The 26306-nt window shown below is 39.3% G+C and overlaps 2 protein-coding genes across 30 annotated transcripts in view; one reads left to right on the forward strand and one right to left on the reverse strand.

Moving 5' to 3' along the window:
* Positions 1–4172, forward strand: part of LNX1 (ligand of numb-protein X 1) — a 190323-nt gene extending 186151 nt beyond the window's left edge. For all 5 annotated transcript variants that reach the window (XM_027833221.3, XM_043544363.1, XM_043544365.1 and 2 more), the window contains 2 exons: positions 2465–2623; positions 3452–4172. In XM_027833221.3, coding sequence (XP_027689022.1) covers positions 2465–2623; positions 3452–3587 — 295 coding nt within the window. In that variant the 3' untranslated portion in view covers positions 3588–4172. The remainder of the gene's footprint in view (positions 1–2464; positions 2624–3451) is intronic.
* Positions 4173–5150: 978 nt separating this feature from the next.
* Positions 5151–26306, reverse strand: part of FIP1L1 (factor interacting with PAPOLA and CPSF1) — a 70195-nt gene continuing 49039 nt past the window's right edge. For 18 of the 25 annotated variants that reach the window (XM_043544381.1, XM_043544379.1, XM_043544380.1 and 15 more), the window contains 3 exons: positions 20206–20425; positions 6070–6207; positions 5151–5473 (listed from right to left, as the gene is read on the reverse strand). In XM_043544381.1, the coding sequence (XP_043400316.1) occupies positions 5326–5473; positions 6070–6207; positions 20206–20425 (506 nt within the window). In that variant the 3' untranslated portion in view covers positions 5151–5325. The remainder of the gene's footprint in view (positions 5474–6069; positions 6208–20205; positions 20426–26306) is intronic. The other 7 variants (XM_043544372.1, XM_043544368.1, XM_043544376.1 and 4 more) reach the window with 1 other exon arrangement.

The raw sequence follows: 26306 nt of genomic DNA on the forward strand, positions 1-26306 counted from the left end.
GATTATTATGGAACTCCAAGAGTTGGCACAACATGAGTGCCAGAGTCTCTCAGATGTTCTCTGGCCCATGAAAAACACAATGTATGCTGCTTGCAGTAGTGCTCATGATATTCTGTTTACTTTCAGGCAGGGACAGGCCCTGGCTCACGAAGCTCACTGTTTATGTCAACGCTTTGGCAAGATTTTTAAGAATATTTTAGATGATGGGGTTGTTTCTGTGCCTTTTAGAACAGGGATATTTCAAAGGTTTCTGTTTCTTGCAAATCTAGCTCCTATATAGAGTGCTGCTGTTCGGCGTGAACGTTAGACGATTGAAAGCTTACAACACAAGGCAGCTCAGCTAATGGAAAAGTTATTCACAGCCATCGAGGAAAGGTTACCGAGTAAAGATAGCATTCCAGAGCCAGCCTCTTCTTTCTCAAGTCTATGTTGTTAAGAGTAATGAACAATAGAAACCCAAATCACTTTGCCATCTGGAACTTGAATTTGTTATTAATAGGACTCCAACAATTAACCATGAATTAGACACCTTTACACAAACACAATTGGTTCAAATTAAATGCACAGTAGATCAATCATATCCACTGCATGTCATAGCTCTGTTACCTAAATTCAACAGTGAGATTACAAGTATAAGGTATACCCTATAGTCTAATGGTGGTAATTTAACTGAAAGTCCTACAGAATGTACTCATACACCTTATTGCCTGGTAATTATACTTGGCCTAGCAGGTTAAGGACACATAGAACAAACTCCTTTTTTTTAAAAAATGGAGTTAAGTATTTACTTTAAAATTGCCCATATTCAAGCGGTCAAGAAACTTCCTCCTTAAGACAATAAGTAATGTCCAAATACAGCAAGGTTGTTACCCATTCTGCATATCAGGCTCAATTAATAATGACAACGACTAAATCCTGGCAACACTTGGTCATGACCTTGTTACCAAATCCTGTGAGTTTAGGGTGGGGTTTTTTTTTTTCTCTCCATTTTCTTTAAAGTGATTCTGCATGCTCAAAAGCCCACAGATGGGAAAGTAATAGAGCCTGCCTTCTGGGGAATAACCAAGAGTCACCTGCTTTTTCCATTAGCAGCCAGTGAACTGTTGTGCAAACACTACACCGAACATCCTGGCAGCAGGTGAATATTTGTAGATCCCAGGGGACTAATCTAGTAATACTGTAAAATCCTGCTATGAAACTTAGCAAACATATTATTTTACATGTAAAATATGACAAACTTTAAAAATATTATATATATATATATATATATATATATATATATATATATATATATACACACACACACACATATATATACACACACACACACACTTTATCTTTAAAGGTACAATTTTGCCTTTTTCAGCAGAAGGGTCAGCTCTCAATGAGAATTTTAAAATGTCTTTCAATGCAGAGTAAAGTCAGCTGTAATGGACTGGCTTGGAATATGTGCAGAAAGTTAACTAGTCTGTTATAACACCAAATGGATTTCAGCTTCCTCTGCCAGCCTTAGGCTAGATGGTAAAGACTTATCAGTATCCCGGGCAAAATTTTGCATTACTATATCTCTAATGAAGATGGCAACAGTCTTTTCTGATTTTCAGCAAATATCTGAATGGTACACTGAAATATTTAGAAGGTTAGTTTCATAATAAACACTAAAATTACTAACAAACAGGCATTTAAACTAATGCAAGATTGAGATTGATTACCACATACCACAAAATACAAGCTTAATTAACCTAACACTTTTCCCCCCAAGCCAGCATCAATTATGTATAGTTGGGCAATACATTATGTTATCAGGTAATATAACCAATGGATTATATCAGAGCCAAATCAAAAGACAGAGAGGGTTTTTTAATCATTCTTTCTTAATGTCAAAAAAACCCACTGAATTAATCTTGTACCTGTAACAAGCCACCTTCTCAACAACAGCATAATTACTCTGTAACACTTCACCACTACGCTTCTGAAAGTATAATACTCTTCTCTGCACAATTCCCACTCATTGCTCACTAACAGCAAAGCTATAAATCCCTTCCCTGATGTGATATTTTTCCTTGTGTGATATCTTTGATTTTTGTGGTTCAGGTTTTTTTGTTTTTTTTTTTAATGGACATCTGAATTACTCAGCTCTGTGGTACACCAGAATTCATATCCATCCTTATCCTGAGAGTTTTGGGGTATTATTTTTAAAGCGTGTCCTAAAAGCATGACACTTATTACTGATGGAATAGCTGATCAGATGCAGGTAACAAGGTACTTGACATCTGCAGACAGAATCAGTGTTGTTTTTAAGTTATGATTTAAATGAAGTCCAATCTCAGTTGAAATATTTTCTTCAATGGAACTTTGGTGTTTAACAGTCCCCAAACATGCTACCAGTACCTAGAAAGGCAGATGCATCAAATAAACAAACTTAACTTAATCCTGAGACATTAATTAGACTGATTTGTTTCAGGTATTTGTACAGCTGCAAAGAAATTGTATTACGAAGAAATACAGCAGGAAGTCTTGGCTTCAGCATCGTAGGTGGTTACGAAGAACACAGTGGGAACAAACCATTCTTTATCAAATCCATCGTTGGAGGCACACCAGCATACAATGATGGAAGAATTAGGTAAACTAATATTTAAATAGTACTCTTCATCTAAGGAACTCAAAAGGACTTTATAATATTCATAGAATTAAGTCTTAAAATAAGGAGACTGTGGTCCAGAGAGACCAAGTGTCTTGCTGAAGGTCACAAAGAGGGCTCAATTTCATACCAGTCCAATGAAAACTTCCATTGAAACCAGTTGAGTATAAAATTGGGCCCTTTTTGACAGAGCTGGGAATAGAATCCAAAACAGAATCCTGTGCTTTAACAACTTGCTTTCCTGGCAAAATATTATCAAATGTATAACTATTAACATCTACATATAATAAAAGACATCTGTGAAATAGTATATGTTATTTACAAAGTAACAGTTATCTTAATTATGCATATACTTCTATAGTGACAACTAAAAATGTAATTTAAATCCAATACTAGGTGTGTGTGATAAAATATAGATGACCTGTAAATTCTTACACAGCGTTTTACTGTCCAATAACCAGTTAATTTTACCTGGCACACAGATCTGAAAGAAGAGCTCTGATTTCATATTTTCCTCCATATATATCTGATTTGTAAAGGAATGCCAGGAAAGAACAAATACATGGTAGAGTAAGAACACAAGGATTCTTTCAACGGCTTACCTTCAGAAGCCTCAACTTTTTCACCCCCTCTCCCCCCCTCCCCCTTTTGGTCCCTCTTAGTAGTTGCCATCCTTCTGGCAAAGTGGTGACACAATGTTATAGAGCCAGCCAAAGCAGCTGAATTGGCAAGAAAGTTTTTTGAGATCAGGATCTCTTCTTGGTTTTAAGTGTTTTAACTAAAATCTTATCTACATTTTTAATTTTCCAGGTGCGGTGATATCCTCCTTGCTGTCAACGGCAGGAATACATCAGGAATGATGCATGCCTGTTTGGCAAGGATGCTCAAAGAACTGAAAGGAAAAATTACTCTCACTCTTATGTCCTGGCCTGGCACTTTTTTATAAAACAAGTATTCATGGAAAAATGACATATCATTTGACACAGAAAACAAGCTATTTACTATGGACATCAGTTTTCCTACAGTTTTTTGGTCGACTGTATATTTGTAAATAAAAAAAAGTTCGTGAATTGTAAGTTTGCATGTCAAGATAGTCTTGAGAAAACATGGCGCCTGTCAGAGTAACACGCACTTAAGAAAAAAACAAAGCTACTGAAATTATATATCAGGGTACAATTCTCATGTGTTTTAAGTTTGTATTTTTATATTTGATTCATGTTAATAATCAAAGTCCATTAAGAAGCAGCAGCAATTCTGTTCACTACCGTTTTCAATTTAGAAAAAAAGTTATGGATATGTAACTTGGAAAAATATGTGGCAGTCTCTTGAAATGATAAACTTGAAATATTTTTGTAAATCAATTGACTGTTTCTACCCAACATGTGAAAAGCACTTTGATCAAATAATGTTCCTTTTCATGGTCAGTATGATGCTGATATTTTCAAGACTTTCGAATATTTTGCTTGTTAGGATGTAATACTGTGAATGAGATTTTATTTCTTACTAAAAATAAACATAACTATTGTACAGACATGTTCTTTCCTTCAAGAAAACCAGAAAAAAAGTAACTATAATTTTTCCCAAGGTTTCTGATTAACCCAGCAAGATTAGGACTTAATTTTTTAAAATTCATGGATAAATAATGTTTAAATATGAAGTATTGCCAGATTGGCTAGGAATTATCCACTTGGATAGTGGCAGTGTAAATTTTGCTAGACTCAAACCTTTTCTGGAGGGAATATGTCCAAAAGTGAGAAGATAGTTTATTTTCTTTGCTTAAACGATTGTAGGGGCCTCTATGGAAATTATTGATATTTTGAAGTCAGATGCACTTTCCCATTAACTTTAAAGGGGAAAAGGATCAGGCCATTAATTTTTATTGCGATGTGGACAGCTGTCTCTCGAAAATATGCTAAGACCAACTTCATTTTACATAGGTCAGAGCAGCAGGACTGATGGATAACTACTTTTGGTTTCTATTAACTGGTTATCTAACCTCCAATCCTATGAGCTACTTAAATCATCTTCCTGAACTCACTCGTACATTTGAAAGTTGTGTTAAAGGTTTTAACATTTTATATGTAATATAAATAATGGTCATACTCTCCGATCACATGAAAAATAATGTGCATATTTAATGTTTTTGCCATAACTTCCAGCAAAAGTTTCTCAAATGCCTCTCACTCTTCTCCTATGGCACACAAAAGGATGAGCTGTTTAGCTTTGCCCTTTGAGTTCATTATATAAACTTCAGAGATCCATTAGCACTGTTACGGATGTATTAGTAGGTATTAGTATGCAGTAACGTGAACGCAAACCAACCTCCACTCAGGAGAAGAATAAACTTCCATAGTTCCTACTGGCTTAGGCAACAAGAGACTGGGTCCAGTATTTTGGGTGTAGGTTTCCTGTACAGTACTGCAACAGCACCACCCTCTAGACCTCAGAAGCCACCACTGCACTTTGTCTTATAGTATCTTAAAAATAAGACAAAGTCAATCCATGAATCTTAACTTAACATGAAAAATTCACTCTTTTATTTTCAAAAAACAAATTAACCTTATATTTTGTACTAACAGAACAAGATTAAGAGCAAAATTTCTTTAATACCCAGAAAAATAACAAGATTTATAGTAATCTATTTCTGGCACTAGTATATGCAAGTAGGCAAATATCACACATGCCTATTCCACTGGAGCAGCTTCAGTGGTTTCCTGTTCAGGGGCAGGTTCACCACTAGCTTCTTTTCCTTCTTTGCTTCTTTTGGATTTTTTGTGTTTGTGCCTCCTGTGGCTGTCCCCTTCTTCACTGTCATGACGACGCCTGCTGTTACTAAGACAAAGAGAGGAAAATGCTCAGACAGATGCATACTCCACTATTAAACAGGCCCTCAAACATAACATAAGGAAGCAAGAGGCAGAGTTCTCATACAAGAGAACTGACACCTGCAGTTTTAATGTCATGTGCAGTACTTGAAAATGTGGACAAATAAGACTAGGAAGTGATCATCAGAACATAAATGTGCATCACACTCAAGCTTCATTTTTAATAAATGGTTTATATGCATCCACACTTTTTTTTTTTTTTTAAACTAGGAATGATAAATCCTCTCCCCTCTACATATTCTAACTACAAGGCTTTATTCTTACAGCTTAAGAAAGTCCCTACTGTGATTCTTTTAATGTTTTTGTTACTCCCCCCTCACTTATGCTCCTTATACAAAGTATACCAGTAAGGTCCAGACAAAGGATTTTACACACTGCCCCTGCTGAAGCTGGTAGAGACATTACACAGTAACCCTGGACCAACATCTCCTGTCAGCTACACATCTTTTACATGGCAGATTTGCTGCAGGCAGCACATCAGGATCTTTGCAACCTTTTCATGATACTCCAACTGTCATTTTTCTACACTATTAAAGATCAAACCTTCGAGATGATTTGTGTCGAGTCTCTTCTTTTTCTCTATGTCTCCTTTCTCTGTGTCGTTCCTCTTTCTCTCTGCTTGTTCTGTGACGCTCATAGCCTCTTTCGGCATATTCTCTGTACCTGTATCGTTCTTCATCACTGATGAGAAGAAAAGAAAAATCTTTCACACTTTCACATGCCAGTGAAACGTTAAAGCAGCCGGGGGGGGACGACGAGGACACCACACGTTCTAACATTTACATGACAAATGGCAAACCAAACTTAACGTATTTGTCAGAATTCATAAATACCATCTACAATGTATGTTAAAAAGACATTAAAGTTGCTTAACCTAAGGGATAGAATATAAGGATTGCTGTAATTTTAGATCTGAAGTCTTTGATATTTTGACATAAGGGTGTATTGGGTTGGGAAAAAGGAGACGTTAGCAGCATCTTATTAAATATATGCACAGTTTTTTATGCAATAACAAACTCTGTATGAAAATCATAAGTAGTGAAAATTTATTATACTTAATCCTCATCTGGATGGTACGTTATAGTTGTACAGTTTTGAGCGCACACTTTATAAATGAGGTTTTTGAAAGAACATACTGGCTATTTCTTATCAGCACCTCTGACGTGTTAAAAAGCATTTGAGCATGTTCAGTGAAATCTTCAGTAAGTCTTAGTGATGACATGCAGTAACAGCCACGAAGGAAGAAACTAAGGATATAGGAGGCCTCAATGCACTGTAAAAGTTACTATAAAATATATAAGATCCTGTAAAATATTTAACTTTGGTAAGGCTTCATAACATCTTAGTTTAAACGTGTACTGTAACATGTTCCTGTCCTCCTAAAAACACACACAAAGTCAATGAAGTGTTCCATGAAATAAGAAGTTGATAGTAATACCTATTTGAGTTTAGTCCAACAGAAAACACAACAGATTTTAACATTATCTTCTTATGCACCCGCTGCCAATAATATGTATCCAATCTACTTTCTCCTTGCTTTGAGATCTGCTTATGAAAAAGCTCTATGTAAGAGCTAAGTATTATTTATTACTTGGTTAAAAAAAACAGATGCAGTGTCATAGGTGCAATTTGACACCTATGCTGTTCAAAGAAGATAAATTGATTGAATAGGAACGTGTCATATGAATTCTTAGTTTCCATAGCTCAGAAAATAAAGGGGAGATCTTTACAAATTAAGATCCTGAAAGAAAACTACAGACTGATATACCCAACTTTTTGAGTCAGTACCTAGCCAAAAGGAATTAGAACTTAGAAGCCATTAAGTTAAAGCAAAAACTAAAGCTCCACATTTTCAGTCTATTCTAAAGCAAAATATTGCTGACTTTTCCTTCGTGGTCAGGGGACCCTGTGTACAGAAGAATCCATGTGGCTCCACTAATGAGGAAGGATTTGGGGAGGCTGTGCAGGGAAAGTGCCTTCTACACGCATTAGAACCCAGCTCCACAGATTCCCCACATCTCAATGAAGTGAGAATTTGAATGAGAGAAGACTGATTTGCCACAATGTGTCCAGCAGCCATTTCTTTAATAGGACCACTGCATCTGACTACTCCAGGCCGGAGGATGACTTGTGTGTATGTGTGTGTGTTGGGGGGGAGAATATCAACACCGGAACAAGTACTGCCAAGTCTCACTATGGGTCTCTATATTTTACTGCTGTGGAGCAGTAAAATTAGGACTGTTATTGGCAGTTAAATCTTGGGTAAAATTTGAAGTATTTCCTTGGAAGTTACAGAATACTAATTCCCAAAATATTACACAGCACTTTAACAAATGGAGAAATGATAAAGGAAGCCAAGGAATGTCATCTGTTTCTCCACAATACGTTAAAATATTTCCTCTGTCAAAATATGGGACAACAATAACTACCATTGGTTAACTCACAGTAATGATTCATTGCTAAGTAATACAATTGGGTTGACTAACAATGTTCCTCTAAATGTTTTGCATTATGAAAACGTAACTGTAGTTACAACCAAAGATGAGGGAGTATACAAATTGATATAAAGCATGGTCTTATGTTGTGGGAGACACTATTTTAAATCTAAAAAAAACCCATTTATTTAAAAGCATATGCACATTCACACTATGGCTCAAAATAAAACCTACAATTACAACATACCTATACAAAAAACAATAGATAGGGAATTGATTAAGGCTTAAATCAGACTGTTCCATGACCAGTTTGAGGAGTATGGGGTAGTACTTAATAAGCTACATGAAACACACAAGGTACTTATTGTGTTGAATTCACAACACACTCTCATTCCTCTTTGGTGCCCAACACCAGAATAAGGTGAAGTAATTTTGCTAGAAAAAGAAACTTTGCTGAATCCCAATTGCAGAGAGAGTATAACAGATTTGAAATTAATGAGTTTACCCCCTCAATTTCCACTCTACTATGAGATGCTGTGAAGGGAAAATGTCCATAACCAAACTTCTATTCCACTACATATTTCCTCACATCACAGCCATTCCGCTGATGGGAAAAAAAAAGCTGACCAATCAAACTCTCCCACATCAAATGTCACATGAATTTAAGCAGAAAATTCTGCAAATATCAACCCACAGTTTCCAAAACATGTCATACTGAGAGAGGGCAGCCTAGGTTAACAATACTATACAGGAGATAGGGCTGAATAAATTCAAAGAGCACATTAGGCCCTTGTGGAGTGGAGCTGCAGTGGGGCACACATCAGTGTGGTACAGCACTTCAGACATTTCCCAACCTGTCCAGTGTATACAGCATTAGAAACGCTAATTATTTAACATTATTAATTAATTAGCAATTATTTCTTAAGAATTAAGAAAGACCTGGTGGATAGTTCACATTACTTTTCTAGTTCACAATTTCAATCTTGATTTGGCCTAAAGTGGAAGTGTGTTCTAATTCTGAATAAATTTAGCCCATGTCTCAAAAACTAAACATGACTAGTCAGTCTAGTTATGAGAGGCTCAGCTCTGGAATAAAAAGGTTGTTTCAGGTTAGAATTGAGAAACACTGATAGAGCTTATGGAAAGCTTATATAACATCTGTCTAGATCATCTATTTTAAAGTATATATCCCTTCTATTAAAAAGAGTAAAATGTTTTAAATGTCTTATATTAAAAAAAAATTTTGAAATTGATAACATTGTAGGTTGAGATTATGAATATACTTCTTGAATATAAATTATATTTCTATGTGCTTCAAATATTATAAATTATAAACTGAAATTTCACCCCATGTCTAAAATCACAAAAATATCTTACTGGCATTAAAATGGGTAAGCCAGGTCTGAAAAGAGAGAAATTAAGTACCAAATTTGAAATGAGTGCATAATAATTACCTCACCGAAGACACCCTTGAAATAGAGAAGTTCAGCACAGTTCAAAGAGCGTAACTTTTTTGCCACTTTGTAGCAAAAAAAAACAAAACAAAGCCAGAGAAAAATAAAATATAATTTAGTGGATTTTCCCCTACCTGAAATCTAGTTCCCAAGATCAAAAAATTGCTGATTAAAGTCTAATGTAAAGAGTTAACGTTGGAATATGGAATGTTACCTCTGATGAGTTTAACATAAGAAGTCAAATGCTTGCTATGCTTTCAAGTTTAAAAAATAAAGGCCAAAACCTTTTTCATCACACCTTTTTCATATTCTGTATTTGCCAAAAAGAGCTATAAAAAATTATTTTAAAAATATTCCAGAGAGGTTTCAAAGTTGACACTATTTTTTTATCCCTCTTATTTGACAGTTCGAGATCGTACTACCAAATGCAGATGACAAAGGATTCAGCAGGAACTACACCTCTACCCAGAGATAGCGCGGTCCTCAGGACCCAAAAAATCTTACCGCGTTATAGGTGAAACCGCATTATATCGAACTTGCTTTGGCCTCGAGCATTTCCTCTATTAATAGTCACTTCCCGCCCCCTGACTGACCCCTCAGAACCCCCGACCCATCCAACCCCCCCTCCCCTGACTGCCCCGACACCTATCCACACCCCCGCCCCCCCGGGACTCCCACGCCCTATCCAACGCCCCCGTCCCCTGACCGCCCCGGCCCCAGAACCTCCGAAACATCCAACCCCCCCTTCGCCCCCGCTCCCTGACTGCCCCCCGAGACCCTCTGCCCCTTATCCAACCCCTCGGCCCCGGCCAGGGCACCCTTAACACGCCACTCAGAGCAGCGTGTTGGAGCCAGACAAGCTGACGCGCTGATCCGCCAGAGCACACAGCCCGCCCCCCCGGAGCACTGCTTTACCGCGTTATATCCAAATTGGTTTTATATCGGGTCGCGTTATATTGGGGTAGAGGTGTATGAAAAATTCTAAACATGACCAAAACCAGCTTTTCTACATGCAAAACAAAAATCACAATTTGAATGGTCCAATATGTTGGGACCTTCCAGGCTAGGAATAAATCCTGTGTGCTCCACTGGCAAGCTAGGAATTCCCCTGTCACTTTACACCTGGTTTCCATCTGTAGTCATTAGGCTATGTGCTTGTAGGACTTCCTATGTGCTTGTAGGACTTCATCCCTCACGTAGAGGATGAGAGAGTTAGCTACTCTATGCAGTAACTGAGGTTTTTCGAAATGTGTCACCCTATGGGTGCTCCACTTTAGATGTGCTGGCATCCCCTGCACTCCTGTGCCTGGGATTGGAGCTCTTTGGTAGCAGCGTCCGTTGGTCCGCATATGCGCTCCTCCCTGTCACACGCTGTGATCAGCATCTATACAGCATGGTGCAACCTAACCACCCTGTTTCTTCGCCACTGCCGGGTCCTTGTTTGAACTTCAAAGCAGAGCAGAGGAGGGCAGGTAGTGGCGCACTCACAGAGACAAACATCTCGAAGAAACTCAGTTACTGCACAAGGTGAGTAACCCTCTCTTCTTCTTCGAGTGGTGTCCCTATGGGTGCTTCACTTTAGCAGTGTTGGAAGGTTGAGGCTTCGGAGCAGTACTGAAGAGTAAGGATAGGACGGTGGGTCCTTGTAATGTATTGGATAGTGCGTCATGGGTGATCGCATAATGTTGTATGAATATGTCCGATGAAGCCCAAGTGGTAGCCTCACAAATGTCCATTATTCAGGAAGGCTATTGAGGAGGACAGCAATCAGGTATAATATGTTTGAGTTCCTGCTGAGGTCTGTAGATTATGTTGTCGATCGCAAAAATGAATGCACTGAGACATCCATTTTGAAAATCTTTCCTTTGACATGGCAGATCCTTTTGACCTTTCAGTCGTAGAAAGGAATAAGCACAGTGATTGTCTGAATGATTCAGGTCATTTGAGGTAGAAGGCTAAGGCTCTCCTTACTTCCAGAGTGTGTAGCATTGCCTCATGTTGGTTTTCATATAGCTTGGGGAAGAATGATGAAAGGTGGAGCGGTTGGTTCAAGTGAAAGGACGATAAGACTTTGGGTAAGAATTTCAGGTTGGGTCGTAATGTGACCTTATCCTTGTAGAAGACTGCACATGGGAGGTGCGCCATGAGGGCGCCTATCTCACCTACTCATTAAGCAGATGTGATTGCTATGAGAAAGGCATTTGCATGGACAGGTGGATATAGGACCAGGAGGCCATGAGTTCAAATGGGGAGTTGGTGAAGCAGCATAGGACTAAGCTAAGGTCCCAAGACGGGGTTGGATCTCGAACCTCAGGATATTTTGGAGGGCCTTAGAAATCATTTTGGCATGGGATGGTAAAAACAGAATAGTCTTTTGACTCTGCAGTGGAAGGTGGTGATGGCAGCCAGGTGTGTGCAAATAGAGCTCAGAGATTGTCCGGACTTCTTGAGTTCAAGAATGTAGTCCAGAATGGGTGGCAGAGGAGCATGAAGCGCTGAAGTATGCATAGTGTCACACTGGTCTAGAATCTTTTCCATTTGTGTAGGTAAGTCTGGCGAGTGGTTGGATTTCTTGTATGTCCATAAAGCAGGTCATCTCAGGAGCTGAAACCAGGAGTCAGGCCTTCAGGTGAAGAATTTCCAGGTTGGGGTGGAGAATTGTGCCTGCATGCTGAGAGAGGTGTGGCTCTGGGTGAAGGGTTATAGGAGGACAGACTGCCATGCACATGAGATAAGGGTACCATATCTGTCAAGGCCAGTTCGGAGCTATCAGAATGACTCTGCCCTGTTCTACTTGTATTTTGTGCAGTACCCTGAAAAGAAAGGGAAAGGGTGGAAAGGCATAGAGAAGAGATGTGTTCCATGCAATAAGGTAGGTGTCTCCGAGGGATTGATGGCCAAGGCCCACCCTCATGACAAAATGTGAGCATTTGGCATCGTCGGGTGTGGCGAACAGGTCTTGCTCGAAAACCCCCACTGGTTGAAAATCGGCTGTATCTCCCACTTGTGATCTTGTGAGGACTTCTCACTTGGGGAGTCTGCTGTGGCGTTCTGGTGACCAAGTATGTACACGGCAAAGATATGGATACTGTGTCAGATACACCTGTTCCACAACCTTATGGCTTCAGTGCACAGGGTCTAAGACCTGGATCCCCCTTAACCTATTGATGTAAAACATGCAAGAGACATTTGCCCGTCAATACTCTGATGCATGTGTTCTTGATTAATGGAAGAAAGTGGAGGCATGCACTGCAGACTGCACGTAGCTCTAGAAGATCGATGTGGGGCATAGATTCTGAAGGGACCATTCGCCCTGTATTGTGTGGTTCTGTAAATGTGCACCCCAACCAAGGAGGGAGCTGTCGTCAGGAGCAATTGAAGAGGAGGCTGGAAAAAGGGGACTCCCCCCTGCAGACATTCTGGTGATTTGTCCACCATTCTTCTAATTAGAGTTTGATCTTGAGTGGTACCAACAGCGATTTATTCAGGTTGTGTCTGTGTGGTAAGTAGACCGTTGGAAGCCAGTTCTGGAGGCAGTGCATAGGCAATCTGGAGTGTTTGACAATGAATGTAATTGCTGCCATATTACCTAGTAGTTGCCTGCGAGTTCTGGCAGAGATCTGTGGACTGGTTTGCACCTTGGAAATTAAACTGACAATTGAGTCGAATCTGTGAGTTGGAAGGAAGGCTTTGACCTCTATTGTGTCCAACTGTGCTCTGATAAATTCCAGTTGTATTAGCGTCAGGACTGATTTTTGCGTGTTTGTTTCAAGGCCTAGACTGGAGGTTCATTGTCTCTCCTATGGCCTGGAGTGCATCATGTTGAAAGGAGGCCTTTATTAGGCAGTTGTTGAGATAAGGAAATATCATGACTCCTTATTGTTTCCAGAGGTGTATTCCCACAGCTGCTAAAACCTTGGAAAAAATTCTGGGAGCTGTAGAGAGGCCAAAGGATAGTACCTTGTATTGATAATGGTCCAACTGTAGGGCAAATCTGAGAAACCGTCTGTCTAAAGGGTGTATAGAGATGTGGAAATATGCATCTTGGAGATCGAGGGTTGAGAGCCAGTCCCATGCTGCAAAGCTGGGATTATCAATTACTAATGCGACTATCTTGAAGAACTGGAGTTTGTTAACTTATTGAGGTACTTCAAATCGAGGATAGGTCTCCATTTGCTGTTTTTCTTTTTTATTATGAAGTAGTTGGAATAAAAGCCTTTCCCTCTGTGATGTAACGGGACTGGTTCTATGGCTCCCAGTTGCAGAAGGTGGCTTAATTCCTCCCATAAGAGATGGTTGTGAGAAAGGTCCCTGAAGAGGGATGGAAAGGGGGATGGGTGTATGGGAGGGAGAGGAATGGAATGGAGTAACCCTTGTCTATAATTTCCAACCCCCACTTGTTGGAGGTGATTGTCTGCCATGCTGGGTAGAACGGGGTCAAATGGCTGCCAAACTGGTGAGATAATATGGATGGTTGCTGCATTTGATTCAGGCGGAGAGCTCTCAGGGTCTCGACGTAACTTTCAAAACTGCTGCTTGGAGGTGGAAGGATGAAGAGCAGTTGACTGAGCTGGGCCCTGTTTATGTTTAGGAGGGGGGTCTCTGGCATCTCCGTTGTGTGTTGTAGTATCGTTAGGGGCCAAAAAGTGGAGGACGAGAACTAGCAGTAGTTTGACATCTACTTTGTCTTTGTTTTGGTGAATAAATGCTGAGGGAGCATAGTGTTGCCTTGAATTCTTCAGGGAATGAAGGGACTCATCAGTAAGCTCGGTGAAGAGTTTGGGGCCCCCAAACGGGCTATCCTCCAGTGTGGTCTGAACTTCTTTGGGGAACCCCGATAGATGTAGCCATGATGCGTGTCTCATGACCACAGCTGTGGCTATGGATTGGGCTGCAGTGTCGGGCGCACCCAGAGAGGCCGGTAGCACTGTCCGTCCCAACGGCTGTCCTTCAGTTATAAGCACCTGAAATTGCTCCTTCTTGTTGTTCAGGATATGTTGCAGGAAGTCAGTGAACTTAGAGTAGTTCAAATGGTTATATTTTATAGAAGCACCTTGTAAGTAGTAATCCTGAACAGGAGTGTGGACCCGAAGAGATCTAGCCTCTTCCATTCTTTATTACAGGGGTTGTCCGAGAATGACGCTTTCTCCCTCTCTCGTTCACTGCATTAACTATGAGGGAATTAGGGGTTAGGTGGAAAAATAAAACCCCTCACCTTTTTTTTTTGCAAGGATATATATTTTTTGTCCACCCGCTTGCAGACTGGTGGTGTGGATGCAGGGGTCTGCCAGATTACCTTAACTAGGTGTATTAAGCCTTCGTTGACAGGAAGCATGATTCTTCCCTATGTGAAGGCCTGTAAGATGTCTAACAACTTATGTTGTTGCTCACAGACTCTCATGGGATCTGCAGAGTGTCCGCTACACTTGTCTGTGTCGAAAGAGTTCTTGGAAGTGTCTGAAGTCATCCACAGTGGGAGGCGATGGCACGATTGCCTCATATGGAGAGAACAAGATGTTGGCCAGTGGTCTGCTTTCTTCCTCTCATTTCTCCTCTTGCTCCTCCAGAAATTCTAGCTCTGGCTCCAGGGACCTGGATACCGAGGAAGATGGAGAGCAGCTACGTAAGGCCCTCCTGTGAGAGGATAGTTGAGGAAAGGGTACGGGTCCCAATACGGCTATTGTGGAGGAATAGGCATGTTAGGTGACATCCACAGGTGCCTATACCAAGGACGTGGTTCAGTTGTGCACTCCTAATATTGGGGATGTGTATAGGATTTAAGATGCGCCATGCTGTGGGGTATGATGGAAGGTTGCGCAGTGCAGTGGAGTAGTCTTCGTCGTCCTCTTCCTCCTCCCCACTGCAGAACGGGAGGGGGGCAGTTCTAGGAGGTGAGGGAGAGTGGTAGTGCTGCATTTCTGGGGGAGAGATGTGGACTGTGGTAGTTCAGTCTGGAGGAGAGTCAACTCCGGGGTGTCAGAAACTGCCTGGTCCCTCGGGAACCTAAACTCCTGAGGTATCAGCATAAGCATCATTGGCATCATGTGTTGAGATGTCCTAGAATGAGGCATCAGTGCAAAGCTTGTCAATACCAGCAGACAGGGTGTAGCTTGCCGAATGTCCACCAGATGGTGTTGACAGCTTCACTGGTGCCGAGGGCCTCTGCGGTGCCGGTGGTTTCATCACTCAGAGCCATATGTTTCAGTATGGATGGCGGAGCCAACTTGGAGGTTTTCACATTACCCTTGTCAGTCTCACATGGTGTAATCCTTTCATGCGGTCCTGCTCTCTTAGGGTCTTTGGGCCTGCCAATAGTGCCAGTACCGGAGGTACTCATATGACAGAACAGCTACATCTCAGTGAAGAAGACATGGCAGCCACAGATCTCACTGGGAGATGGGGTGGCTCTTTGGAGTGTGAACCCAGGACGTATTTTTTGTCTTCTGGACAGGAGAGAGCAGATTCTCTTAGCAGCGCGCGAGCAGTCGGGGTTGGCAGTTGAGGGGAATCAGTGCTGCAGAAAAGAGGTCTCAGGACAAGGATCTCAGGCGGGCCGTAATGTGTTCTCCATCATAATTAAACTTGAGTTTGAGGTCACAGTCTTTTCTGGCCTGTGCCTTTAAATTAAGGCAGCGGGAGCAACTGCTGATATATGTGCCCCTCTTCCAGGCACAAAATGCACCGGGAATCCCCATCACTCATGGGAATAGCCTCATGGCAAGAGAGGCACCTCTTAAAGTCAGGGGATCTGAGCATAGTTCCGTGAGGGGAGAACTTCCCGATTGGGAAGGACTCTGGAATCTCTACTAGGAAATAACAGGGAGGAAAGACATTTTTTTTCCCAGGGAGAATAAAAGAGAGAAAAAAACTGCTAACAACTATCTAAAACGGAAACCTAAAACATCTAAAGGCACTACAACGAGCGATGAAGGGATCTGCTAGAGGCTCTGTCGCAGACCAAGGACGGTTGAGAAGGAACTGACGGATGCTGGGTCGCACAGTGCTATATAGACGCCCTTACAGTCTGTGATGGGGATGAGCCCAACAGGCACTGCTATCGAAGACCTCCACTCCCAGGCACATGTACACCAGCACACACAAAGTGAAGCACCTCTAGAGACATCACTCAACAAAGAATCTAATAGTTGATCACTGCCCTTTTTGACAGACAAATCCAAGTGCAATAGGATCCAGATAAGCTTCCTTTCGCTACCTCTTCTTAGGAGGTTGAAATTATTCAGGATGGTCTGCATGACACTCAGTCTAAAGCCACCTTGGCTATAGGTAAAAACCCAAAGAATTAAAACAGAGCAATAAAATGAGATTAAAAGAAACTGTATGCCTAGCATATTTAGTCAAAACTCTGTAAAAGCTAATTCCAGATAAATACAATCCATGTTGTTGAAGTGAAAAAAGCAATATCCTAGATTTCTAGAACAGGCTCCTCTCTGTACCAGTTTCTTTCTAGCCCTCTAAGCAGGCCACACGTCTGAGACTCAACCAACCAGGTATGTATCACCTTCCCTTCTCCCCAAGATCCAAGTCCCTTGTAATGGTTACCCTTTCTGTCATTAAAACTATGACAATACATCATCCCATCAGGCACATAGCACTGGATTACATCAGCAATTCAACAATGAAATGGTTGATTAGGTGTGCCATTGGGAGGGAGAGATGAGGAGAAGTGGAATAGTTTATTCTCTATACAATAACTATTGTTACCTATATCTGCTTACTATCATCATTCCTGTCCATCTCTGGAGTTATTCAATTTCCTCTCACACAACCTAAAACTGTAAATGCTTTTTTATCTTGCTTGCACCTCAGTCACCCTAACGTATAAAGGTGACTGGATCCTGGTATGTATAACAATTTTCTCTGGCTATACGTGTCAAATTGAATCTAGCTCACTGTGCACCTTTAGAGAGGCAGGGCTTATATTTTCTTATTACTCCCTTGTATCTTTATTCTGCTGTACCTCAAAAATGAACAACTGACAGGTAAACATGTGTCACACACCCCTTTTCAATAATTTGAAGCCGATTTTTTTTGCCCTGCAGAGTTGTGTAATATTGGACCTTAAAACGAGTCACTGGTGCAGCACTGAACAAATACAGCCACCCTTGGGCAATGGATAAGCGGGTCTTCAGAGCAGGAGCAGAGATTCCATGACTTCGGACAAAAGGAACCAACATTTCTCTACCTAGCAGGTAGCTTAAAGTAATAAACTATGGGTATTTGAAACTGCTCACATTCTGAATGTCAGAAATATTCCCAATGAGAGATGGATTAGTGTATAGAGGGCAGTCAAAGGTGTATGACAAAACACAGAACTTTGTAATAAAAAATTATCATGACTCCACTATTTTATCACATAGTTGATACCACTGCATGTGCGCACACACAATATTTGAACATACATACACTATAAGTGTTAGTGTACACCCTGCCCCACATACACACACACACACTTTATGCCCACAATTTTCAAACATGGGTGCCTAAAGATCAACATCTGAATCCATATTTAGGCATCAAATCAGAAATGGGCATAATTTTAGAGGTTCTCAGAACCTACAACTGCTGTTCACTTCAGTGACAGTTGAGGATGCTCAGCATACCTGAAAATCCCACTTCTATTTAGGTACCTAACTTAAGGCATCCATATTTGAAAGTTTTATCATATATTTTGCTAAAACCCTTAAAACTGATTTAAACAGTAGAATTCATTCTTTATAAGATACCCTGCTAAGAATGAGTTCCAATACAGAGAGGAAGTCACTCAAGTATTTGCACTTTACATTGTTAGTGATAACTAACTTCAAAACTGTAACTCAGCACAAAGGAGACATGGTCCTTTCCCTGAAGAGATTACAATCCAAGAAAGAAGGCACCATTTTGAACGGTAGGGAGTGGGATGTAAGCAAAATATGCACAATTTTCATATACAGAGGGGGGTAGTATGGGAAGAAGGTGGTAAGATGGTTGTGGGATCATTTAAAACCGCATTAACTTGCACATTTCCAGTAACATGCACTCGGGTTATCTTACACTGCTAAGAAATGCAATAGAACACAGATTTTTCATTTGCAGGGCCAAATATACAAGTGCATATAGCCTCATTTTAGTTTTCCCTGCACAAAACATGATGCCTACTCGCAGAAGTATTGTTTCTGGTAGTTTTAAACCGAGAGGAAAAAAGACACCAATGGTAAGTACTCTTTCCCTGAAATTTAATGCATCTTTGTGATGTGTGAAGTTCTCGTTCCCTTCTTCCTCCTCACAGGTGTTTTTATTTTTGAAAAGTGAATGAAACTGTAAATAAGCTTAAAAAACAACATTACCGTATCTGAATTATCTGTCCTTTTAAATCTTCTCCCACCTTCTCTGTTACTCCCAAATCTACTTTTTTCAAGTTAAGGGCCTCTTGGTTCCTTACATAGCAATGTGGCAGCAGCTTTGCTGCAGATGGTGGATAATTTAGTCACATTTAAAAAAAAAAAAAAAAAAAAAGTTGAGGCCTCCTCTTCCCCCTCCTTTACGGATATCTCTGGCAGCAACACAGAGACTTCTCTGGGCCTGGAAGTCATTAAGGTTCATTTCAAGCACCCTTGAATGACCAGCCTTCTTTCTGGCCTTCAATCAAGCTGCCTGAGAAACAGATGTTTAAATTGGACTTAAGTTCTTAAACACTGACTCAGTAATTTGTGACACAAAACACAGACACTACAGGACCACAACATCACAATGTCAATGTCTGCACAAAATAAGAACTAAGTTTTCTTGCACCTAATTTAGATCTTTACCAATTCTCTTATGCCTGTAATGATTGATAAAGATGATAAAAAAAACCCATTTCTCTTAACAAAGGTAATACTAATTCCTGGTGTTCTGCTCAGGTTCAGCAACATAAAACAATTAAGATGATGGTTCCAAAATCAACTGAATGGCTAATGTGTATATCCTGTAAATATGAAACCGATCAAAACAATTAACTGAAGAATTAAGGGACTAATCCTAAAATATTTTGCAACCACTAGAAAAGCATGAAATAAACTGCCTAAGCAAAATACGTTTATACTAACTTTGTAAGTCTATAGCCCTCAACTTATTTGTGTCACATCCAATTCAACATTAAATGCTTTGTTCTTGTGCACAAAAACATACAGAAGATAGCAGTAGTGTCTAAGTTTAATCACTTAAAAATAAAAATTATTAAAGAGTTGAAATGTCAATAAAGGAGTTATCTGTCTGAAAACAAAAAGTTCTTGACCTTTTAGTGAAGCCTGAAGTTCACAAATAAATAGCTTGGACAGAACATTATTCATTCCCAACTACTCACAAAACCCACCAAACTAATCAACCCAGCTTTAGCAGGCAGTAATACCACTGTTTCAAATTAGAGTCAACTGTATGTGGACATTGCTCTTAGAAAAGAAGTAGAAATTCCAATTGTAAAATAATAGAGAACCCACAGATTCCACAGTTGTTTTTGGAATTAATGAGGTCAAAGAGCTGCTTCTCTCCCTCATACACAAAGCTTAAATCACATTCGTAATGCCTGCAGTTCTATAAGTAGTTAGTACATAAAGTATATTTTTACACTTCTGTTTTACATTTGGAAATTTTTGCTAGTTTCCAACAGAAAACAAAGGGAGAAGAAAACCCACACCCTTTTGTCCCTTGAGAACATACAGCTGCACACCAAGGGTTTTAAGTGTTGAAGCACACTACCTAATATGGACACAACACTTAAATACAGTATTATAGTTAACTATTTTATTACTAACCTGTTGAAAACACTTGGAGTTGGGCTGTGATCACGTTCCCTCTCTCTCTCTCTGGTACGTTCTCGTTCCCTATCACGATCACGATCCCGATCCCTCTCTCGGTCTCTCTCTCTCTCTCGTTCCCTATCTTTCTCTCTTCGTGCATAATAATCCCACTGTTTGCTGGTGTCCACAAGACTAGGCCACGAAGGAGCAGAACCTGCAAGGTGCGGAAAGGTGACTAAAGAAAAAAATGCTGGTATTAGCAAGAACAAAAGCTGGTAAAATATAATATGATTCGCTCTTGAAATGAGAGAGAGAGAGAGAGTTTTGTACATGTACAATTTTTCTTTCACAAGTCTATATATTACTTGAAACTAGGTACAGTATTTTATTATGATGGCAATCCAAGATCTCAGACACTCTTCTGTTGCATTTTAATTCCGAAGACGTACGTTACCAGTGTACATTTTGTTTATTCAGATGTAGATTACGCAGAATGTCTAAATTCTACATCACTACAAATAAAACAGTCAAGCAAACACTTCCTAAGAAGGGTCAGATTTTTTTATGTGATTAGCTTAGTTTTACTTTTGCAAAACAAGCAAATAAGAAATAAAACAGCCAGAACAAACAGATCCTTTTAAATGTTGTGGCTCTGAAAGTATAATTAAAAAAGGGGGAGGAAAGAGTGTTTCCTACTTTGCTCAGTTTAATTATTTTAAAGAAAAACATTATGTAAGTTAAAAGGTGCACAAAATAAAAATAGTTGCAACTAAATGTACAATTTTTGACAGTTACATTCCATATTTTCTCTTCTGTAAGTTAGCCTTGGGGAAGCTATTATAACTAGCTAAAGGAAATAATTCTATTGTTTATCTCATACAAATAATACCATTATAATAAACATTCACAAGAACCACTGTTACTACTAAAACATGTTACATTTTGAGAAAATTAAATACGTCCTTCAGTTTAAGACACTTTGTAAAATACAATATACTTGTTTAGAGGAGAAAAATTTTAATCAGACTTCCTGATAAGAAAACATCCTCTTGCACTCAAGAATTTTCTGTAACCAGCAGTGGGATAGAAAGACTCTCCAGTATGTTCTGCTGCCAGGAAGACACCAAAATGACTAGAGACTAGGCTTAGTAGCCCAAAGATAATGCTCAAAGGGGCAACTGGAGTGCCTCATTCTACCCAACAGTGACTGCTTTATTTTACTGACACACAGCACTCTCTAGTGGACTTAGGGTCTCAAAGTTAGGGATTCCCGAGTGCTGATATCTGCCTTGCGACCAACTCACTGCGTGGCCTTAGGTAAATCAGTTTAACAGCAGTGAGTTACCACTTTTCTCCATCTGTAAAATAGAATAATACTTATCTAACTCATGTGTTGTTATGAGGGCAAGTTAACAACTGTACAGAGCTTTCAAAAATATGAAGTGTTACATAGTGCACAAAGAGGCACCACTAATGGGTTCTGATAAGAGTCACGTTTGGTCTTCTTTGTTTAAGATGCCTGTGAATGTGCCTGCACCAGCGTGCTTGAGCAGAAGTGTAAAATACTGGGTTCGCCAAAGGCCCCATGAACTAATACAAACGATCCTTTTCAGAGGGGACAGAAACTTCAGCATTAAAATACTATTTCCAGTGACAACCCACATAATGCATAACAGCAGCAGCAATACAGTGCTTTACACCTACAAAATACTGAACAAACATTAGTTGATGTCTGAGTTTAGGAATATAGGGAAAATGAGGAGTTAACAAAAAAAAATCCTACAACAGTGTTTTGTTTATTATGCTGCCAAAACTGAAATTCTTCTATGTAAGGAAAGCAACCAGAAATAGAAAAACACAAAAAAACCAAACAGCTGGACTTTAAAGACTGCTAATTTTCTTAACTTGCCATGATTTCAACAAGGTATGTATGGTCTTCAGGGCTCGAATACACTGGATGATAGAGACTATTCTAATTTAAAAATATGAAATTATATTTACTTAATTCTATTGGTTACATTAAATGTAAGTTGCAAAACACAAACAGTAATGATTTTTAATTATGGAATCTACATCCATGCTGATTCTGTCTGGTCCCTCCTACGCCATAACTACAGTGATCTCCATATCCTGCCAGACAAATACACCAGAAAATTCATCTGACATAAGCAAAATATGTCATTTGCATTGCAGTGACCTAACGTGACCCAGTGCTCTGGCTTTATATAGCTCTGATTGCAGCTATTCGGATTTTATCTATAAGAGTTCTCAACATGCAAGAAATTAAAAAATAGAATCGCTTTCAAACATAATCAAGACTAGTATTTTGTGTCTTCTACTAGGAACAAATCTCAATATTTTGTTACCTCTTGATGGATTTGTACTAAACTTCACACTGAAATTGCGCTACTGATCATTTCTAGATTGGGAGAGAGGCACACCAAATAAGTTTGGTGATGGTGATTTCAGGTACAGGAAACTTTCAATTTATTCAATACATCTGGAGTCATTAACTCTGCTTGGAGAACAGTTTCATACAAATAAGACTATACTGCGTCACGTACAACAGCAAAACATTAGCTGATCTTATTTGTGTTGTAGAAAAAGCTGTTTTTAGAATTGTTTTTGCAATACTTGTACTAAATTTGTGATTCCATTTTAAATGGATAGAGAACATTAGTCTGGGAAGAGTATCAGTACTCACAGACCTATGAATAAAAACCACCTCAAAACCCACAGTTAGGGGGAAGATCAGGGGCGCCAGATTAGAAATTCTGATCATGTCTACCTCATTTTTCCTTGAAGACCCTATGGACAACTGGAGACCTAACAGCATTATGACAGGGAAATTAAGTGATTTTAAACTGTTTAAAATTTTGTTTTTTGTTAATACTTATACAGCTGCAACTTCCAAGAGAAAAGATGTGTTTGTTAAGGATTCAAACAACTCTGGCCCTTTCCATTAAGAACTAAGAGAGCTCACAATCCATGTTTCAGACTTCTAGCAAAGGCTGAGAAGGCTAGACAACATTCCTGACATTCTAAGATAAAACACCAGCAGGAAAACAAAATCAAAAATAAAAAGCCCTTTATAACATTAATTTATAAAACAGAACTAGCAAGCATTTTTTATACATTACGAAGCAAAAAAACAGTCAATTTTTTGTGCTTTGAAGGTCACCTTTAAACATCTTCCTTTATAATCTCCTTCATAAAATTCAATCGAAAAAATCTAGTATGTTCAAGCAACATTAATGAAGTTGATTATAGTAGGCCAACTTCTGCCATGCATTCAAAAACGTTCTTAAGGAGTAAAAATAGATATTTAGTTGGTAACAATTTAAGACAGAATCACCCTTCAAATCAAATTTAAGACAAAAGTGATATTTCTCCCATCTGAGTCTGCTAAGATGTTTGCAACGACTGCTCCACAGTTGTGTATTGTGGCAGTCATTTCTGAGTTGTGATCCCCAGATTAGATTATTTCAATACCCTTTTGGGAAGCTAGGGCCAACGCAGTATATAGCAGCATCCTACTTTATAATGTCACCCATAGGGAACATTTTGTTCTCTGAAAACTGCAAACTTCCAAATTGCACATGAGTGCAAATGCAAGATATGATCTATAAAGCGCCGCATGGTTTTTGTCCATCTTAATCTCTCCTTATACACTACTGCAACAATTGAGATCAGGTGGGAACCTCTTGCTAACAGTCCCTACACATGAACATAGGCAGGTAGGTAACAGGAGGTCTATGTGGCAGAAACTCGCTCTCCACATTTGCCTAACAAAGTCAAAGTCTACTGACCTTCAAAGAATGATTAAAAGCCATCTATTACCAACATTTCATCGGAGAGAGTTTGTTATGAAATACATACTGTATCCAAGGCAAATATATTCATTAAGAAAGCAGCTTATTTTTTCAATACTGTAGATATCCCCAGTGAAAACTGATGGCACATTTTAGACATTTAGTAAATAAAAATTTTATGTGCACTAAAAACCAGGAACTAAATCTAGAAGAATTATTAAAATGTACATGAGGAAATTGACTTAATAAATTATAAATTAATACTTAAACTTGAGTGCTTTTACTAAATGGGGTCAAGAACTAAGCCTCTCATTTTCTCTCAAGTTACAGCAATTCCGACAGACAGAAATAGAGACAAGCCATCCACTTAAAACTTGTATCGTATTTTGATAATTGTAAAGTATTTTGCTTTTTAGAAATGGAAGTTGTGAGGCTTGAAAAATCATGTTCTGGATTTGCATGTTTTAAGGAGCCAATATATTCCTACTCTCTGACATAAAACGTGATGCTCAAAAGTTAGGGTTTCAAACTTGTTGCCGGCACCTGAGCCAGCTATGCGTTCAGAGGGGACAAAAAAAAGGAGAGGAAGCACCCCATGTTCCTCTCTAGTTAACTTTTCCAACTGACTTAACGAGCAACATTCATAGGTTTCAGGAGGGAGCCATTTCCAGCTTGCCTTCACTGGAGAGAGATTCACCACAATGGATCATGTTTGAGAGAATAAGAGAAGAGAATGGGAAAAAAATCCAGAAACTATATTATTTAATGTACAAAAAACAGTTTAAAAAAATAAATACTCGCATACATGCATTAATCAGATCACATCTGTCTTCTATTACAGAAGTCAATTTGACAAACATCTGTGATCAGTTACTAGAAAATAAAATGTTGGTATGCCCATTCACAACTAAATGTCCCTTCAACCTTCCATTTTTTTTTCTCACTTGCTGCTTGGTCCTCACAACCACATATTTGTACTGCTCCTGCTTTTACTTTGCCCATGAGACAGGAAAATATTTACTGCAAGGATAATCATCTCTGTGTGACTTTTTTTTTTTTTTTTTTTGAGTCAATCTCAGTATGACATTAGTGTCAACCCTGAAGGCCAATCACAGCCTTCTAAAGTAGAAAATGCTGAGCTGGTTCTGCCACTACCTAGAGCAGCAATAAAGGTGGGCTGGAAATAGCTTAGCCCTTGTAACCAAAAAATTCCCCAAAGTGAAATAAAGACTGCAACTGAAAGTAAAGCTCCAGCCAAGAGCAAAAAAGCAAACTAAAGTGGATGGATGATGTTTTTTTCTTTATAGGCAGTGTATTTAGTAACATCTATAATTAATGTTCAGCACTTTCCATGGTAAGACTCTTTTCCATTTGCTTACAACTTTGCAAAACTTTAATATTTAGGTTCAAATTTTCCATGCTCAGTGTCTGCCTTAGACTGAATTTTTGGGGGGAAACTTCCGGAAGTATGGTTCATCTATTTCTGAGAACAAAGTTATAGACAAATAGGGTGTTTTGCCCATATTCAAAAATTCTTCCATTTCACGAAGACGCTCCAGGCACAAGGAAGCATTAAGAAGATGCTCTGGAGCAAGGACTTAAACTTTGGTAGGGAGATTGCCCTGAGGTCAGGGACATGTCTTTTGCCACTCCTAGGAAAATCCACCCTAATTTGAGCAAGTTATGAGCCTCTAAAAATTTCAGTTTGCAAATGCTCAGCAGAGATTCGTTAGGAGTTTGGCAGGTAAATTTTCTGAAGACGTAGTTTGTACTAAGCATACTCTGTCCCAGGTCTGCAGGGTCTGAGCAGCACTTTCTTTGACCCAGGGGGCCCTGTGACACAGTAACTGAAAGCAGGGACAACTGGAATGGGGGAGCAAAAGAAGAGACAGTCATGGAAAAGACAGAGTGGGAATGCAGGGACTGAAATGAGAAGCAGAGAGCAGAGATGGTGACCAGCAATGTGTGCACCTTATCTCACTCTAGTGGCTGGCTCACAGAGCACAACAACCTACTACTGTTATAATTTACTCTTAGTTCAAGTGGCAGATACTGTGCATCTTAAGTTTCTAATCCTGAAGATCAATCATTTGGGTATTACTATGATTACACAGGATGGAATTGTTGGTTTTTCAGTTTGCTTTTTTAAAAAGCGAGGAAATTTTTTTAAAAACCACAAAAAATACATTGATAAATGTTTGCAAACTCAAACACTCAGAAGTTAGGAATGACAGAGTTAAGGTTATCCGTGTAACATTAGTAAGATTTACATTAATTATTTGCAGGGTACATAAAAATGTCTTT

Source organism: Chelonia mydas, chromosome 4 (assembly GCF_015237465.2).
Source record: "Chelonia mydas isolate rCheMyd1 chromosome 4, rCheMyd1.pri.v2, whole genome shotgun sequence".
Taxonomy (NCBI): Eukaryota; Metazoa; Chordata; order Testudines; family Cheloniidae; genus Chelonia; species Chelonia mydas.